Genomic DNA, 15230 nt, shown 5'->3' with positions numbered 1-15230 from the left:
ATGGTGTGTGGGAGCTTTTGAGTTTTACGGTTGTTTCAGAAGAGATTCAAAGGGGTTTCTGTTAAAAAATGTGACATTCCTGAAAAAGTTCCGGGTGGTGTATGACAAGAGATGCCTTTTTCCTGACAGTACAACTCTGCCTTTTGGGTATTAAGGTATTAAGGTGATTAAGAGGGAGAACAATAAAAAAATAAATAAAATGTCATGATTCTCTGATGTTAAGGAGATTGATTTTAACCCCAGGCTAAAGACTCTTTTTTTCAAGTCTGATTGTGGGGCCCAGTGTTGTACCTGAAAATATTGTTTGGATTTACACCTTCCAACCTTTGTATGCTGAACTGCAGCGGATGAATAAAAACATAAATTTTGTGGAAGGATTGCCTCATTCTTTTGAAGATGAAAATCTGTTTCGTCCTGATCGTAACCACCTGGTTATTTTGGATTATGTTATTTTTCAGGCTTCAGACCATCCTGAAGAGGTAAAAATGTTCACACAGTACAGACATAGAAATATGAGTGTCAATGTCACATTTTATGCTTTGATTCATGTCTTGTCTCATCATTTCCTGTTTTATTTTGAAATATTAACTTCCCTCTCGTTTAAAGTACCTTGCCCTTCCTGTCTGATTGTCGTCCCTGATTCCAAAGTGTTTCCACCTGTTCCCCATGGCTCCTCATGTGTTCAAATAGTCTGTGTCTCCCTTATCTTGTGCCAGTGTGTTGCAACCTGTTACGTGCCTCACTCTAGCGTCCTTGTCCCACAGAAAACCCACAGCCTTGTATCCAAGGGGCAGCTGTAGCTCAGGAGGAAGAGCAGTCGCCCACCAATCGGAAGGTCGGTGGTTCGACTCTGGCTTCCCTTACACGTCAAAGTGTCCTTGGGCAAGACACTGAACCCCACGTTGCCTCCCAGTGTATCTATCACTGGGGTATGAATGAAAAAAAGCACGTAGTTAAGTATCGTATGAATGTGTGTGAGTGGGGTGCATATGGCATGTAGTGAAGCGCTTTGAGTGGTCAGTTAGATTAGTTAGGCTAGAAAAGCGCTATACAATTCCAATCCATTTACCATTTAGTCATGATAAGTTCCACAACCTGTTTTGTTCCTCCCTTTTGGAGTGATTTTGATTTGTAACATTTCATAGACACCTCTGTCAGAGGAGCTTTTAGTCGTGCAATTGTTTAAGTTTCATAGCCCTCCGCTAGTGGATTGATTTTGTGTTTTGATTTTCAGAGATCCTGTTGTGCCTCTGTTAAAGGAGTGCTTATAGTTTATGGTTAAGTTTTATTGTACCTCCCTTCGTGGAGCGATTTGTGTTTAATCTTGATTGTGCCCCGTTTATCGGGAGAGCACCTTTTGTTTCAGTCCGCCTCAGTTGGAGAGCGTGAGAGTTCATTTGTAATCGCTCGTGGCCTGTTCTGTTTTCCTCCTAGAGTGGAGAGAATTTGGTTTTGATAATTTTCATAGCTGCACTCCCCTTCAAACAAAGTTATTGAGGGGAGTGTCTCAGGAGTTTCACAGCCCCTTGTTTTTGCTCTGTTTTGGAGATCCTCAACTTGTTTATTAGAAATAAACACTCTTGCCTTGAAACGACCCTGCATCTGTGTCCTGTGGTCCACGACAGTCATGACGTTGACTCAAAATGTATTTTATCAAGGGAAGTACAGCCGCACCATTAGCCTGAACAGTAATTATCTGGTGCTGTTTAAGAATCCCAGAGACAAATTGCAGGTGAATATACTAGCCCGTCAAATCTTCCCCTCAGAGAAAAAATATCTTCCTGGAGAGTTTTGAAGACTCTACCAGAGAGCTGCATTGGGAATTTCTTAAAATAACAAAGTCTTCAATTGTCCCATGTAAGCTTACACCCATCTGGAACAATCCTGACATACTGCAAAACAAAAAAATGCTAAACTTTACTCTGTGGAAGATCAAAGGAATCAAACATCTGGAACATATAATCCAAAATGGAAATTTTATTTCATTTGATGAGCTCATATCACAACATGAGATAGGCAGCAATAATATATAAATATAAATATCAACAACTTAAGTCTATAATAACAAAGAAATATATACCCCACCAACCAGACTTACAACTCCCGACTAGGGTAGCAGAATTTCTAAGCATCTGCACCCCAAAACTACTATCAAAAATATATAAATTATTGTCTAAAATAGATGACACAATGTCTCTACCGTCCTCAAAATGGGAGGCAGATTTATCCATCAGTTCTAGTCATAGCTTCTGGCCACAAATATGTTTGAACACCTTTAGAATGACTCAGAATTCTAATTTACAGCTCATACAATACAAAATCCTTCATAGAACACACTATACAGGACAAAGGATGTTCAGCATGGGTCTAACACACTCAAACATCTGCTCACATTGCACAGATAACACACCTGATGATTATGCACACGCTTTGTGGTTCTGTGCGCCTGTCCAGAAGTTCTGGCTTGAAGTCTGTGCGGACCTATCAACATGGCTAAAGTGTAGCATCCCTGCATGCCCCACACTGTGCATACTGGGTGACTTAGACAACATCAACATGGAAATTAACTCAGCACACATGGTCTTGCGGTGTGGGGCGGGGTCCCTTAGAGGCCTTGGGGTGGTGGCTGCTGGCTCTATGCCGGGTGGCTGGGCCGCTCCGGCATGGGTGGTGGTGCTGGGCCTGGGCCCTGGTGGCTGGGCGCTGCCTTGCGCCCGGGGGGGGGGGCCCTGCCTGTGCCTGGGGGGGCTGGGTTGTCCTGGACGCGCCACAGTATGGGTGGGTTGGTGCAGGTCCTGGTGCCGGGCTTGTTGCTCTGGGACCTCCAAGGTGTCCGCAGATGGTTGTTTTTTTTTTCAGGGTGTTGGGGCGTGCGGTGGGGGGGGGGGGCGGTGCTTTTCCCCTGTTGGGGGGGTGGGTGGGGGGGCCTGGGTGATGGTCTGGGTGATGGTGGGTCTCAGGCCCGGGCTGCTGCGACTGGTGTGACCGGGTGGTTTGTTTGTTTGTCTGTTTGTTTTTTGTTGTTGTTTGTTTGTTGTTTGTAGAGGTCCTCCGGGGTGGGGTGGGGTGGGGTGGGGCGGGATGGGTACCTTCTGGGGGTACAGTAGCTCCCGCAATATGGTCGCTGCAGGCCCCGAGCCTGGTGGACATCAGCCCCTCCTGCCCTGTGTTGGCTCCCAGGTAGCGGGGATGCCTATTGCAGCCAGTCCCTGGCTGCCTTCTCCGGGGGAGAGTAGCTCCCCCCGGTGTATATCCCCATACCCCTCTCCCTTCTGGCTCCTGTACACAGCACACACTCACACATGAAGGGTTTTGGGGCCGTGTGTGTTCGGTGGGGTGTAGTGGATGGGGCCACGTAGGTGGTCCCCTTTGGTTGCACTCTGCAGTTCCCCGCCCCTGTTTTAATTACACCTTAGACATTACTACTTATCAAACACACACTCACACACACACATTAGGTCTTGGGGGGTGGTTACACTGAGTGGCATCTGGTGGGCGGGGCTCTTTGGGTATGTAGGCTGCCCAGAGGGCCGCGCTCCCAGTCCTACAAGTTTGGCTGCCCCTCAATTTTAATCGCTCACTATTAGAAAATATTGAAGAGCCAGAAGGGTGAGGGGAGGGGTCTTCTTCCCACACCCCTGCTTCCTGGTTGCTGCTCGAGGCGGGAGGGGCCAAGAGGATTAATTAATTGTTCTGCTGGTTCGGGGTCTGTGGTGGCTGGGGGGCTGCTGGCCCCCTGGTGTGCCCGCTGCGCTACACCCCAGCGGAGTTGAGGGAGGGAGGACGTGTGGATGTATGGGACGTGAAAGTGTGTGTGGTAATGATTGGGCCTGGATCTGGGACTTGCTGTCGCTTGGCCTGGCCTGGCCTGCCTGTGCTTCTCCCGAAGGGGGGGCGGCATTGCCTCTCTCCGCTGCTCGCGACTTCACCCACCTGTGGGCACGTCTTGGCTCCCAGGGCACTTGGCCAGGGGTGCTGGGGCAGGCGCTGACCCACTGCGTGGCTGTCTGGGGCACTTGGCCCTCCTGGGTATTGGGTGGGGCCTCTGCCGGGGGGTTTGGGGGCGCTCGGGCTCCCGGGGCCCGGGTCCAGTGCACGGCCCATGTCTGGGCGGCTGGGACCTGGCGGGGTCAGTGGGCTGTTGCCCCTGGCTCTCTGAGGGCCTCTGCCCTATGCTTATGGGGGCTCTATCCGGGGGCTTCCTCTGCAGTCTTCTGGGTGGATGCGTGGTTGTCCCTGCGGTGGGCTTCCTGGGTTCTGTGCTCCGTGGGGGCTGCTGGTGGCCTGGGTCTTGTGGCCCTCTCTGCCTGCTTCTGATTGCTGGGGGGGGGGGGGCTGTGGATTGTGGCCCTGTACACTTATACACTCATAACTAACCACGGTTACCATGTAGATCCTGTGCCATGGGTGTTGCATGTTCTCACACACACACACACACACACACACACATTCATTAGCCCAGTAGCATGCTCGCTAAGCAGTTGATGTGTTATCATGTCGTCTCAGGTCATCTATCCACAGCTGTGTTGTATGCGATTACCGCTTCTTGTGCTTGTTTTTGTTTGTTTGTGTGTTTGTTTTTTCTCTGCTTGTCTGCTTTCAGGTGCTCCTGGTGGCGCTAAGGCTGGATTCCCCTCAGAGGCCATGGATTGTTGTCTGTTTTGTTTTTTACAGGTGTAGCAGCTGGTTGTCTGGTTTTTGTTTCTATTTTTGTTCTGTTTCCTCTTCTTTCCTCTTCTTCTTTCCTTGTCCCCCGGTCCGGTTCAGTTCTATTACATGTTATATATTGTAAACAAAAATAAATAAATGGGCATCAAGGGGAGCTTTACATTTATAAAACTTCCCTTGGCAAAGCAAATCTGTTTGGCATCAAAGGTATTCAGACTACAATTCTGCTGCCATAATGCTGAACAGGACAAGGGGGAAAAAAAAAAAAAAAAGAGAGCTGCATTGGGTATTTAATCATCGACCTGACCCACTCAAGCCCAGAACAATACAGACTGAGAACTTTACTTACTCGTCAGTGGCCAGTTGTCTATGTTACGAAAGCATAGTAATTTATGTCTGCACGTATAAAAAGGAATGCTTCTTTACTCAGAGCTCTGTGCCACACCATACCTCAGAAACACAAGGATATTCTCAGCCATTGTTCACCTGACTTTCTTAAAGCTTTGTGTGAGATTGTTCTGAATATTTTAAAGGGTCACATGAAGCTATCCCCTTTTCATTGTCAGAGTTTGAAAAAGCAGAATAAAGTTATCAGACTGCTGGCTGATAAGAGAAGTGGTTTAAAACGTAAGCATATGGCTCTCAAAAGTCAAGGAGGTGGGTTTATTCTTCCCATCCTAACGGCTCTTGCACACATAATTGGGGACCGAGTGGCTGGAATCGTTAGAAGATAAGAACCATGTCGCTCAGGACAGCGCAAAAGATGTTTCTCATCTCACCTCAACAGTTCTAACACTTGACTCAGTCTGACTTCTATCAGACAAACGGTGGATCATTTGGATATAAAGTGAGAGCGATACTCAACGAGTCAGGAATGACCTTATGAAAAAATTAAGAAATACGACGCCCTGTTGCAAAGATACCTCACCCTTAACCATGCAACCAACAGGCTGGACAAGTTTTCTCAATGTCCTGAATGAACTGAACATACCTTTATCCTCTGTGAATAACCTGCAAGCCTGTGAACAATACCGACATCTCAAAACAGAACAGAGCGGAATGGAGAAAATACCATCTGTGAAAAAAAAGAAGAAGATAACCCTTCCCCCAAACTTTTGAAGATTGGGACATGGTGAGCGATATGAGGCTGCAGATGAACAAAGTTTGCATAAAAAGATAAAACCTCCATGCTGGGTCACCTTTTCACCATAAATTTCTGTAAGAAATTAATAAAATGATACTGTAGCGAACTCAAGTGTGGAATTTAATACAAACTTAAGACTTTAAATGACTGGTTTTTTTTGTGGATGGTCAGTGTGGAAATACCAGATGGGGGATTTCTACATCAAAGAAAAGAAATTTACAACAACCTTTGCCCACAAAAGCATTTTGGGGGAGTTTTTTCAGCCCCTCTTTCCACAGACCTGTGCCATAAATTTAGGTAAATGCATTAATAGCTTAGTGCTAACTAAGCAGAACAAACAATGGACCCTCTCAGGATAGTACTGGGGAAAACCAGAACAGGACCCTTCCGACCCTATATGGGTCAAAGTTAACAATGGTGAAAGTTTGCCCTGACTCTGACTCAAGCCAGAGACAGTCGCTGCATGGACCTCTCAAAAGGATCTCACCCATAATCACTTTTTATCTGAATCTTGAAACTGTATTAAATGTGCTTTATATCGTTGTACAAGTTCTTTCATGTTCTCAGTGATATCACAAGCTGCATTTTAATACCTTTTTCATGATCATACGTGGAAGGATACGAAATAAATAATTATTTTGGAAAATGACTAATCAGCTTATGGAGCCACATTGCCCCTGAGTGGTTCTGAATAGTTAAACCCAAAACGAAGTCAACAACTTGCATATGACATGTGACATTGATATGAAATAATGCAGCTGTTAACCAATGCTTCAGCTGTTTCTTATTGTATTCTGTGTTTAACACAGAAAAATAATAATTAATAATAATTGTTTGGTTCGTTATTCATACGTCATAATTTTACAGATATCCATCTGAATTTTGAGACTCCTAACCATCATGTTATGTTATGTTATGTTATGTTGTTTTGATGTCTTTACATCCTACGTTTATGCTATATCTTTACCCTTTATATCTTAACAAGTGATGGTGTTTTTAGAATCCTGAGACGGAGGAATGCAGGAGTCGAATTGCTTTGAGGCACCCTCGTTGCAGGTCGCCTTACAAAATACGCCCAGGCAGACGTCACAACAGTTTCAGGCATACCATAGGCTGAAAGTGTAGCGTAGGCCTACGTCATGCCCCGCCTCTGCGAATTAAACTCCGGAAACTGCGGAAAGTCAGAGAATATTGAAAGTTCAGAAGAGAGTCCAGATCAGTAAAGAAGATGAAGAGCAGAGAGTTGTAAGATTGATGGAATGAGAGTCTGACAGAGAGCCTTTGAAAATGGCAGGAGTGGAAGATGAGATGGAAGAAGAAGGTCCGAACAAAGACAGAAAGAGAAGAATGTAGTAGGAAGATACGTCTTGCGTTTTTTTTTCATCTGTCATCCTGTCTCCTTTCTATGGGGCGTTTTAAACTCTGCTGCTGCTGTATCCTCGCCTATTTTTGATTACCAAAAGGAGTCAGCGTTAAGCTTGTCAACCTTTTTGTCAATCTTTGTTGAATTTAAGTTCACCTCATCAGAGTTGGTCAGCAACCAAAACCAACTCGATCCTTGAATAATTTTGTTATTATTTGCGGTGAATTCCGACACACCACCCGTTCGTCTTCTAAGCCACCAGAAGCGCTCCAGCGCAGGAAAGCGACCGGTCCAGTCCCTGAAAGTCAACCACAACGAAGGCCACGAGACGCGGAACCGAGAGAGACCCAGTGGGACCCATTGGCGATTACCTGTGTGATTACGTGTGAGTCCAACAAAACAAGAATTCACGAGTAGCGACGATATGAGACTGGAATTTATTAATTAATTATTGATTATTAATTTAACATACCAGAATCGTAAGATTCTGTCTTTTTCCTTCGATTGAAGGTGGTGCCCTAAAACGAGGTAAAATAAGGCTTATTCAGATAGTGAGAACTTTCGGATAAATCCTTATATCTTCTCACATCATACTACGTGTGTCCTCTATAAATACATATTGTTGATGCCTCGTGTGCCGGCGATATATAATTTGGCTACAATACCGTCATTTGTTCTCAATACATTTTTTATTGAGTCTACAGAGTCATCACTTTCATGCATTCACAATTTGTAACAGTCTTTGAACATTTGTAAAGAACAGGCTCCATGATCAAATGAGGGAGCACTCTGCTTTCTGATGCAGCTCTGATATATTTTCAAAAAGTAAGATAACATCACATAATTTTTAAGACCATCATATCATTCTTCAGGTGTGATACTCAGAGGGAGATCTTTTAAATGATGACCGGTGGCTGTGAACATGTATAATTCTCTGAAATTCCTTGGTTGAACTGAGGCTGGAATGCCTTGGCGGGAACTTGTGTACCATCTTGACAAAGAGCTAGATATTCTATGTCCATATGTTTAAAATTGAAGGGTGACAAGTCCCTTCTTCCTGTGAATGCCTCGTGGTGCACCATGCCTAATAAAACAATATATTTAGGCATCGCTCTCAAAAAGAGATTCTCCTGATTACATATCCTCGAATTTTCAGGGATGGAGTATGTCTTTACATTCACACGTGACAGTGGGTAGAGAGCGTTTCCTCTCATTAAGGCCGATGTGTGGCCTAAACGAACAGCGGGGGAGACGGAAACTTTTTTGATAAAAAGAGAGGCACCTAATATCATTAATCGGAAAGTCGAGTCTCTGGCTCCCATGAGATAGAAAGCCTCACTGGCCCTGGTTAGTTTAATTCTCATATCCACAGAGTTCAGCAGAACCCTTTCGCAGAAAAAAAAACATCCCCATGCAGGGGGTCCATTAGGTGCACTTCTCTGGAATTAGCTGTACAGCGAGCCCTCTGGTTTGGCCATTTTTGTTCACTATAGAGTCTATGGCGCCGGCTGTATCTTTATGATAAAGACCAGCGCTGAACTGACTCTTTAACACGTCTTCAGAAAAGTTTAGCAGAGTCTCAATCATACCTCTATATGGGTGGGTGGCGCTAGATTGTGAAATTAATCTATCACCCAGAGTAACATTGCATTGACTGAATCGTGTATTGAGTGGATAATTGATGAGACTCACAGGCACGTCGTTTTACAAGTCAGTACCATCAGTATTGGTGATTTTCACGCGAAGATGTAACAAGGTATCATTGAGTGCCCTCTTTATTTGTGACCCCTTCATGTGTTAACAGGGCGGCCGCTTCCTTGGTCTTCGTGATAGAACCATAATACCCGATCCTTCTTGTCCTCTTGTCTTTGCAGGACCCGAGATCCTTCTCATGGCTTTGCCTATGGCATCTGAGGACTCTCCAGTCTCTGACGTTTGGCTGCAGACGCTGCTGGGATTTCTTCGGGTTATTCTTTCACTGTTAACACCTCCTCAGCCAAACCCAAACCTTCTCCTAAATGACGCTGTATCGCTAGTTTCAACACTCCCCAGTCGTTGGAAGTTAGCATACTCACAGTAGTCAGAGGTCCCAGCTTCTCACCTTCCTCGTCAAGGTGATACAGACAGAGGTCACCTGTTTCACACTTGAACACATAGCCCCATCTTCCCCACAGTCCATAAGGCTCCAGTGATCATTCTTCCTGTAGAGACTCAGGCTGCGGCTGCTGTGTTCTGCACAAAAACACCATACTTTTCTTGGGAGCATTTGGTATCAAGGGCTGATCTTGATATATTGATACCGGAGTCTCACAAATGAGAGACCGCCGAGTCCATATCCTGTGTAGATTTCTCTTCTACTCTTACTCTGCTTCTTGTCCTGGCCATCTTGAATCAGCTATCTTTCACACCGAAGTCGTTCTCTACACACGGACTGTCTCAGGGTTTTATCCTTTACTCAAAACCCCTCCCCTGTCCACTCATTGGCCCTCAAACCCAGGGATCAAACAATACCTCCCTCATCTAATTATTTTCTCATCTTTACCTTACAGAGACCGGTCTTTGAAGCTGTCAAAAAAGGAGGACTTTCCGGCACCCTGAGCCATACAAGACTTAAAATGCTGACAGCTTCTACAACTTAACCTTTCCTATTAACCCTAACCCTTTCTCTTATTTAAACATTAAACAAATATATTTCTCACTACCTCCTGACCTTAGCTGTAATCACCCTTAACCCTACCCATAACCTCCCCCTTCCTGAGATGTCAAAGGCCACCTGACCAGATGTGAGCAAAGGTCACCTGTCAAATTAGTTTGATCGATTGATAGGAGGTCAAAGGTCACCTGTCAAATTAGTTTGAGCGAAGGGTGCTTTTTTACTCTCTATAGTACTTAGGATATTGTTATGGGACTTTTAAGTGTATTGTGTTACCTTTTCTTTGTTTGTTTGTTATGAAATATTGTGCTTCAATGGACACACTTTGGAATTATCGTTGCCTTTAAGGATGCAATAATAATAGATTGGTTTACCGTTTAACTTGCTTATGCTGTTTCTAGCATGCTTATGCAGTCGTCATCTACAAAACAAGCTTTATAGATGGCTTTTGGCAAGAGGCGAAAAACTGCTGATCATTTTTTTTTTTTAGTATTGTTTACACTATCAATATCCAGTAACAGCACATTCTAAGTTTTTTTATGTTCTGTAGTCTTGGCATTTTTTTGCTCTGTAGTGTTTGTTGTTAAATAAACCAGGCTTATACCCCAACACTGCCACACATGTGTAACCTGTGTCTCAGGACTATCAGCCGACCATCTCGTAATACAATGATACTGATATTTAAACTTTTAAAAAATTGGTCATGGGGCCTGTATGACTTAACTTTTCTCACAGTCGGCAATCCACAAGGATTAGCCCGGTCCCTCTGCAGGATGCCACATTACTTCACTAGATATATGCTCATATCACCTTTAGGTCCAAGGAGGTAATCTGGAGGGCAGGTCGGCTGATACACTTATTAAATGTTGTGCAGACTTTGTTACCCTCATGGTTCATACAAATTTTACAAAATCCCAGACTAAAAGTTTTTAGAATTGTCAGTTGATTTGCCAGGCTATATTTGACATCTGCATACACCCCTCATCAATTCAATCTCCAGTCAGAAAAACGACTAACGAGACGGAATGCAGAAAAACATGAACACTTGTTTTGAGGAGACACTTTGCAGGAGAGTTGCTGTTGTCCACAGCTCCACATTGTACTCTACTCAAATTACAGGCTGGGTACATTGTTTCCGTGTCCTCATGCTAATCAACTGGGACACGGACAAGGATATTACGTTAAAAACATTTCATCTTGACAATGATCCAAAATGGAATTGAGGGGAAAACCAGTCTTAAGGGCTGGTCATGATTTGATGATTTTGTTTGCCACTTCTTACTTTATATTTGGCTTTTTTCCATTTTTCTACACCTGTTTTTCTTTGCACCTGTGTTATATCAGTTGATCTTGCTCTTATTCATTATTCAGTCACCTGACCATCTTCAGTCAATGCAGTTCCATGCAGTCAAGCTACCTCACTGTGTAATGTGGACTGTGCCTGTTGTTTTAGTTTGTCTTCTTCTTTTTATAATTTTCTTTTTTTAATTAATTAAACTTTAACTAACTTTTTCTTAAATTAACTGATTAACGAATTCAAGGTTTTAAGTTGTGTAGTGTCTAACACTTAACAGAGGTTCAGAAGGGCATCAGGTTCAGTGTGTCCAGACAGGAGATCAATAATGGTCAAACAAACATCTCGAGAAACCCCTTCCTCAGTTAAGAGTGTCCAGGACAGGCATACCAGGGATATGTATACAAACATCTTTCAGCCTGACAATCAGCCCACCCAGGGTCACCAAATAGGAGAAGGTTTTACCCTACATAAGGGGAGAAGCATCCCCAGTGTAGGAAAGATGGCACGGACCTTTGGGCTTGAAGACCTAGTTTGAGTGATTTGAGAATAATAGAATGTTGCTTTGTGTTTAGTAGTCAGGATCATATGCAGACAAATTGTTGTCAAGTTATTCAATTTAGTGTCACTGGTCATTTAAATTATTTAGAAAGTCCCTTTGATCAAACTTAAAACATGAAATCATTATTTCATAGATATGATACAAAGAAAGAAATCAAACTAAAAAAGTGACTTTGAAAACAGCAGTGGGAGAGAATAATTTGGTGATACTGTCTGCCTCAGGATTATATGAAACACAGATAACTGAAAGGATAAATAACGTCTTGGTAGGGAGCCATATGGAAGCAAAACAATGAAGAAAGGAGGGGGTGAGTGTGCCTGAGTGTCGGTCTAAGATTCCTGCACTAATCAGGGCTGCATGATGCAGACAACAGAGGAGAGAGAGGAAGAGGACAGGAAGGAGGAGCGACTGAGAGAACGGACTGGCAGGGGCTCGCAGCTCTCAGTCTCTCCTGTGAGCTTCGTGAAGCAGCTTCTCTTTGCTTTCTTTCTCTCCCTCGCACACAGCAACTTGCGTACACTTCCTGCCTGAGCTGACAAGGGAAAGCAGAAGCAGAGGAATCGTTTGCTCTAACTCCTTCCGCACCATGCTGCCCTGGAGAAGGAATAAGTTTGTTCTGGTGGAGAATGAGGCCAAGAGTAAGCCCAAGAACCTGGGGACCGGGCTGACCTACCATTCCATCCTCTCCTCTCTACTGCGCTCCTGTCCTGACCAGCTACCAGACTGCCCCTTTGACTGGGTGGGTAACATCTTCCATACAAAACGGCAAAAAGTGGAACTGAATAAAGAGGAACCTGTTTACAATGTGCGCTATCTTGGGAGCGTGGTCACCATCACAGCAAAGGGAGATGGCTGCACCCAGGAGGCAGTGGCCAAGATCTGGGCAAGGAGTAACTATGGGGAGCAGAGTGTCAAGATGAGGTTAATGGTGGGATCACAAGGCATCCGGATGAGTGCTGACAAATCTGGGAAAAAGAAACCTATCCATCTTTATTCTCTGAACAGAATCACTTATTGCACAGCTGACCCATGCCGGCCCAAAATCCTGGCTTGGATCTACAGGCACCAGGTCAAGAACATGGCGGTGGTGCTTCGGTGTCATGCTGTTCTGGTCAGCAAGACGGAGAAGGCCCAAACCATCGCCCACAGCCTCTACCAAAATGCCACCTCCGCCTTCAGTGAGTTCAAAAGGCTGAAGCGTCAGAGTGATTTCCGGCACTGCCAGCAGCAGATGCTGGGTGAGGAAGCAGTGCCCCTGATGCCACTGAGGAGGCTGCTGAATGGGCAGTGCCACTACAGGCTGCCTGCTGAAAACCCTGGGAGCGCCGCCCGTCTCTGCTCTATCACAGAGGAAGAAGAGGCAGAGGAGGAAGAAAAAAACAACAAAGATAGAAGTGAGGAAGTGGTGGAACTAGAGGAGAAAGTGGAGGCCCCGCAGGAGAAACAGAAGGTTCTAACAACAAACACAGACCCAACTCAGTTATTATCAGAGCTGGACATTGGGGATATCGCCCGACTGGAGCAGTGCCAAATCAACTTTGTCAGTGACAGCAACAATAACACATTTACGTTCATAACCTCTCTGGTTTGACTCTAATGCAATCTCAAAGAATGCGATTCCACAAAACAATAACACATTCCTCTCTTTGCCCTCCTCTTGTACCTCACTCAGGCTCCGTCCTTCCCCATCCATATAATGTGAAGTGTTTACCAGAAACTTCTCCCACTACCCTGTGGTAGAGAAAAGGCAGACGATGGTTCTGTGGGAGGGATTTCTATTCTTTCCAGATGGCTCAGATGCTGGTTTCACTGTAGCTGTTTGGGGAAACTGCTTGTTTACAAATGAGTGCTGGTGATGCACAGACCAGTGACAGCACAATGATGAATGTGGACATTGGTTACAGAAAACACAATGGCACCAACGCTGAGATCACTGTCACATACTGATCACAGCACAACAGCAGGATGTATTTACAAGATTGTTGTGAGTCGAATTTGAGACGCGTTCGCCAGCATGGGAACTTTTTCTCTGATGGACTTGTGATAGTTTTTCAGGGAGCTTCTTTGTGAATTTGTGTATTTTTTCTAATAGGACAATCCTCACTGAAATTGTCCACAGACTGACCTTTCTGAGTGTTCATATTTGGGAGAGGTTTACTACGGTTTACTAATGATCAAAGCTGACTAATAACTAAGTCTATTGCTTAGGAGGCAAGCCATCGAGTTGGGATCTTTATTGTTGTCATTTGCTATGACCCTTATCATTCAAGCATGAAAAAAAGAAAAAAAAAATCAGCTCTACCCTTTTCCCGCTGAGCTTTTGTCTTCTTCTTCATGTCATATCTCCCTCAGCTTTTAGATTTAACACTGTGATAAATGTGCGACCAGGGACAAATACACTATTACTAAAGCATTTTTATATCAAACTGTTGCAGTGCTACTTTTGTTTGCCATTGGTGTGTTTCCTGTGGTCTTTTTAGCCAAGTTTTGCAAATACAGTTTTTCCACTGAGCGCTTGCAAAAATGAAGATGGAGCGTCACAATTGAACCCAGAAGATAAGCTCATTTTCTTATCTTTGCTTAACGTATGCTGTTGTCTCAAAATGCATTGTGATTACAAGAAAATAAAGTCATTTTTTTCCCCAAAATGAGTTAAATAAAAGTTGCCTTCATTTGGGGAATCTTGGAGAGTATTTCTAGATGTTATCAAATGGATTATTCAAATGAATGTACCAACTCTGTATCCCTCTGGTTTACATTTGCATGTTTGTGACATAAAGAGATGTTGAACCTATAATTCAAGTGAAATGCCAACCCCCCAGACATATTTACACCAGCACATTCTGCTCCCTGAGCAGAATTAAATAATATAAAAAGGCAGATTTTGCCAGAAGAAAAGAGACGTAGTGCCAGCTCTAAGCCGCCACTCAGTTTCATAAGACATTAATGTAGCGTGATAAATGTTCTGTAGGCCTTGTACTGGCTTTCCATCGCTTCACTCTGAAGGGAGCAATTAATCAGCAGTTTGAAATGTTCAGAAAATGAACATAAAACACCAGCCTCAGCAGGACAGCTGTCAGACTCTGATTGTTCAGATTGTGATCCAGAAACAGCAACCAGGAAGTTGAGTCACCCTTCAACCTTTTTATAGCCAACACCATCCATTTTAATTAAGTCCGAGCCTTTAAGATGACCTACTAAAATCAAGAGGAAAAATATGTAACTGAAGCATCTTTGTGTGGTGATGTTTTGCTGCTTGGCAGTTTAATTTTGCCTGCATTAACAAGAATAAATTAATATTTCATGTCCCACACTCCAGCATAGCATCGAGCATTGCAGTGCAATAAATTGATAAATGCTGTGAAAATATTAATGGTAAAACTGTTTAGAGATTCACTTTCACAACATCAAAAGGTGTTTGATTTGGAATTCTCTTTTTGAAGCGGAATAAGTTTGGTGTTGTTGATCTTTGAGACAGCATAACCATGTTCAGTTGCTTTGAATTAGTGAGAGAGATTGTTGGAACTTCAGCTAGAACCTGTGAGA

General features: G+C 44.0%; 1 protein-coding gene across 1 annotated transcript; it reads left to right on the top strand.

Moving 5' to 3' along the window:
• Window positions 1–12153: 12153 nt before the first annotated feature.
• fam43b (family with sequence similarity 43 member B) lies at window positions 12154–14269 on the top strand. The gene has a single exon (XM_072367107.1). The coding sequence runs from the start codon at window positions 12271–12273 to the stop codon at window positions 13273–13275; it is 1005 nt and encodes a 334-aa protein (XP_072223208.1). The 5' UTR covers window positions 12154–12270; the 3' UTR covers window positions 13276–14269.
• Window positions 14270–15230: the final 961 nt, after the last annotated feature.

This window comes from Leuresthes tenuis, unplaced genomic scaffold, assembly GCF_036924035.1.
Source record: "Leuresthes tenuis unplaced genomic scaffold, fLeuTen1.0.hap1 SCAF_16, whole genome shotgun sequence".
Lineage (NCBI taxonomy): Eukaryota > Metazoa > Chordata > Actinopteri > Atheriniformes > Atherinopsidae > Leuresthes > Leuresthes tenuis.
The sequence above is the reverse complement of the archived record's forward strand: the minus strand, read 5'-3'. Positions and strand labels throughout refer to the sequence as shown.

Excerpts from the sequence above, each read along its gene's own strand:
- fam43b (XM_072367107.1), top strand. The coding sequence starts at position 12,271 with ATGCTGCCCTGGAGAAGGAATAAGTTTGTTCTGGTGGAGAATGAGGCC.